This window comes from Cynara cardunculus (genome assembly GCF_001531365.2).
Source record: "Cynara cardunculus var. scolymus isolate 2C chromosome LG 2, CcrdV1, whole genome shotgun sequence".
NCBI lineage: Eukaryota > Viridiplantae > Streptophyta > Magnoliopsida > Asterales > Asteraceae > Cynara > Cynara cardunculus.
This window is the reverse complement of record NC_037529.1, coordinates 10,302,234-10,304,883: the sequence shown is the minus strand read 5'-3', so window position 1 is coordinate 10,304,883 and position 2,650 is coordinate 10,302,234. Positions and strand designations below refer to the sequence as shown.

The window sequence follows — 2,650 nt, the reverse complement described above, 5'->3', positions numbered from 1 at the left end:
GCACACAGCGCCGCAGCACGCTACGCGTAAGCGCGTGGGCAAATGTCAATCCACCACGATTCGGCCGTTTATAAATCACCTAATCATTTGAAACAGCCCACCAACTTATCTATAATACCAAATTTACCCCCCTATTCTCCCATCCTATACAATCATTATAATATAAGACTTGCTAATGTTAAAGTTTTCACCAAAAACACGTCACACGTAACCTAATTTAAAGTCTTTTTTTTTTTATTAAATCAGACCCAAATAAATTGAAAATCAGGACGATTACCATAACGAACAATCCAGGGGGTTATTTTGCATCAAAGTCATATCACAGGGGAATTTTTGTAAAATTATCCCTCAAACCAGTAGTACAAAACGCCAGCCTTGCAGGTTTTGAATTCCACATTCCAGTCTCTCTCTTTCTCTCCGTTAAATTCCAATTTTTGCCGACGAAATCCCCACTGGGTTTTCACCTTTTCTTCATCTTTTCACCAATTGATCATCCAAAAAGTCGACAAACTTTTCAAAAGATCATAAAGGAGAGATCAAGCAAACATGGTTCGGATAAGCAACAATTTAGTTGGCATACTGAATTTCGTAACATTCCTCCTATCGATCCCCATCTTGGCCGGCGGAATATGGCTTTCACGCCAAGGAACATCCGAGTGCGAACGGTTTCTCGATCGACCCGTCATCGCACTCGGTGTCTTCCTCATGATAGTCTCACTCGCCGGACTCATCGGCGCGTGTTGCCGCGTGTCGTGGCTGTTATGGGTGTACCTACTCGTCATGTTTCTACTCATCCTTCTACTCTTCTGCTTCACGATCTTCGCCTTCGCCGTCACGAATAAGGGCGCCGGAAAAGCGTTGTCCGATAGAGGGTATAAGGAATACCGATTAGGAGATTATTCTGGTTGGTTGCAGAAGCGGGTTAACAGTGACAGAAACTGGAATAAGATTAGGAGTTGTTTACAGGATAGTAAGGTTTGCAAGAGCTTGATTGATGATGGATCTGAAAATCCTTCGGTTAACGCCTTCTATGCCCGACATCTCTCTGCTATTCAGGTAATTTTTTGACGATTTCATCATGTGAATCTCTTGCCCTTCTATCATAATTTCTTCATTTTTTTTATCTTGTTGCAAATTTACGGATCTGAGATTGATTCATTACAATAACATAATTTTGGATCTGTTTAGTTGATACTGATTGGTACCGTAGAATTTTTGTACTATAGATTTGAAGTCTTTAAAAACAGGGTCAACATCAAAGTTAGATTGATGTTTTTAATCAAGATTCTGAATGCCCAAATGCACATCAATGGAAAAACGACCAATTTCAATGAAAGATTATACAAAACAAGAGATGTCTTGATTTTGTCATCAAGATGATGAAGATTCGTAACTGCACTTGATTTTAGCCTTCAAAAAGATCTTGGTAACTGCAAAAGTCATGGTAGAATCATGTCTTTTTTGGGATTCTTACAACTATAATGACCCTTTCGAATTCATCTTTTTTACACAATTCCAAGAAAAAATCACATCTTTTTTACCTTTATTCATATTTGCTCAAGATTACACAGCCAATTGGTTTTAGGAGTTATCATTCTTAACTAGTAATTCAAGTGGAAAAAGGTTGTTTTTTAAGAGGAAAAAAGTGATCCTCTTTTTGTTTAAGTCTAAAGTAAGCAGCCTTTTAAGCTAAAAAGTTGACTTTGTCTCTGATGATAGGAAAAAAGTGGTTAAAAAATTGAGCTGTTTGAGAGGGAGGGGTGACTCAGTCATGTGAATTCTAAGATATGATGGGCTTATTTCAATAAGATATTGACCACATACTTAGTTGACTTTTTTAATTTTAGTTTGGTCGATGTTGATTGCTTGATGGTGTGTTTTTTGTAGTCTGGTTGCTGCAAGCCATCTGACGAATGCAATTTCACGTATGTAACTCCGACAAACTGGACCAAGACGGCCACAACGTCCTCAAACCGCGACTGTAATGCTTGGGACAATGACCCGAACACCCTTTGCTTCAACTGTGAATCGTGCAAGGCTGGACTGTTGGACAACATAAAGAGCGATTGGAAGAAGGTTGCCGTGTTGAACGTCATCTTTCTGGTGTTTTTGATCATCGTTTACACGATTGGTTGTTGCGCGTTCAGGAACAACCGTGAGGATAACTCGTGGAAACGCTACCCTTAGACGAGATCGGATATTACATGCTATTGGTTTTTATCACTTATATATCAGTTATGAATACTGTTGTTTTTCCAAGCGGCTAAATTGGTTTTGGCCTTGGAAATACGACTACTTTTGTGTAGGTGTAAATATTGTATGAAAACTTTGGTTGAAATTTCTTTACATTTTATTTGAATAATATGGTTTTGATATTCTGTTTTAGTATTTGTATGAAACTAAAGCTTTAATTTGAAGTTATTTTTTAACCTTAGAAAAAATATAAGAATTAAACCATCCAAACCGTTTGGTAGAGGTTTAGTAATATAAAAAGTGACTTATTCATTAAGCTTTTAAGGATGTTTTTGGTAATGGTTTAATGATATAAAAATTGACTTATTTACTAAGCCTCTAGGGGTGTTTTTATAAGGAAAGTCGAGTTTTTCTCAAGTATGAGTTATCTAATTTAAAAACAAGGTTCTTTTCATCT

The 2,650-nt window shown here is 37.2% G+C and overlaps 1 protein-coding gene across 1 annotated transcript; it reads left to right on the top strand.

Annotated features, from left to right (window-relative positions):
• The first annotated feature begins 391 nt into the window (after positions 1 to 391).
• Positions 392 to 2,385, top strand: LOC112507401 (tetraspanin-8-like). The gene is made up of 2 exons (XM_025111978.1): positions 392 to 1,056; positions 1,888 to 2,385. Exons 1-2 carry the CDS (start codon positions 547 to 549, stop codon positions 2,185 to 2,187), a joined length of 810 nt encoding a protein of 269 aa, XP_024967746.1. The 5' UTR covers positions 392 to 546; the 3' UTR covers positions 2,188 to 2,385.
• The last annotated feature ends 265 nt before the right edge of the window (positions 2,386 to 2,650 follow it).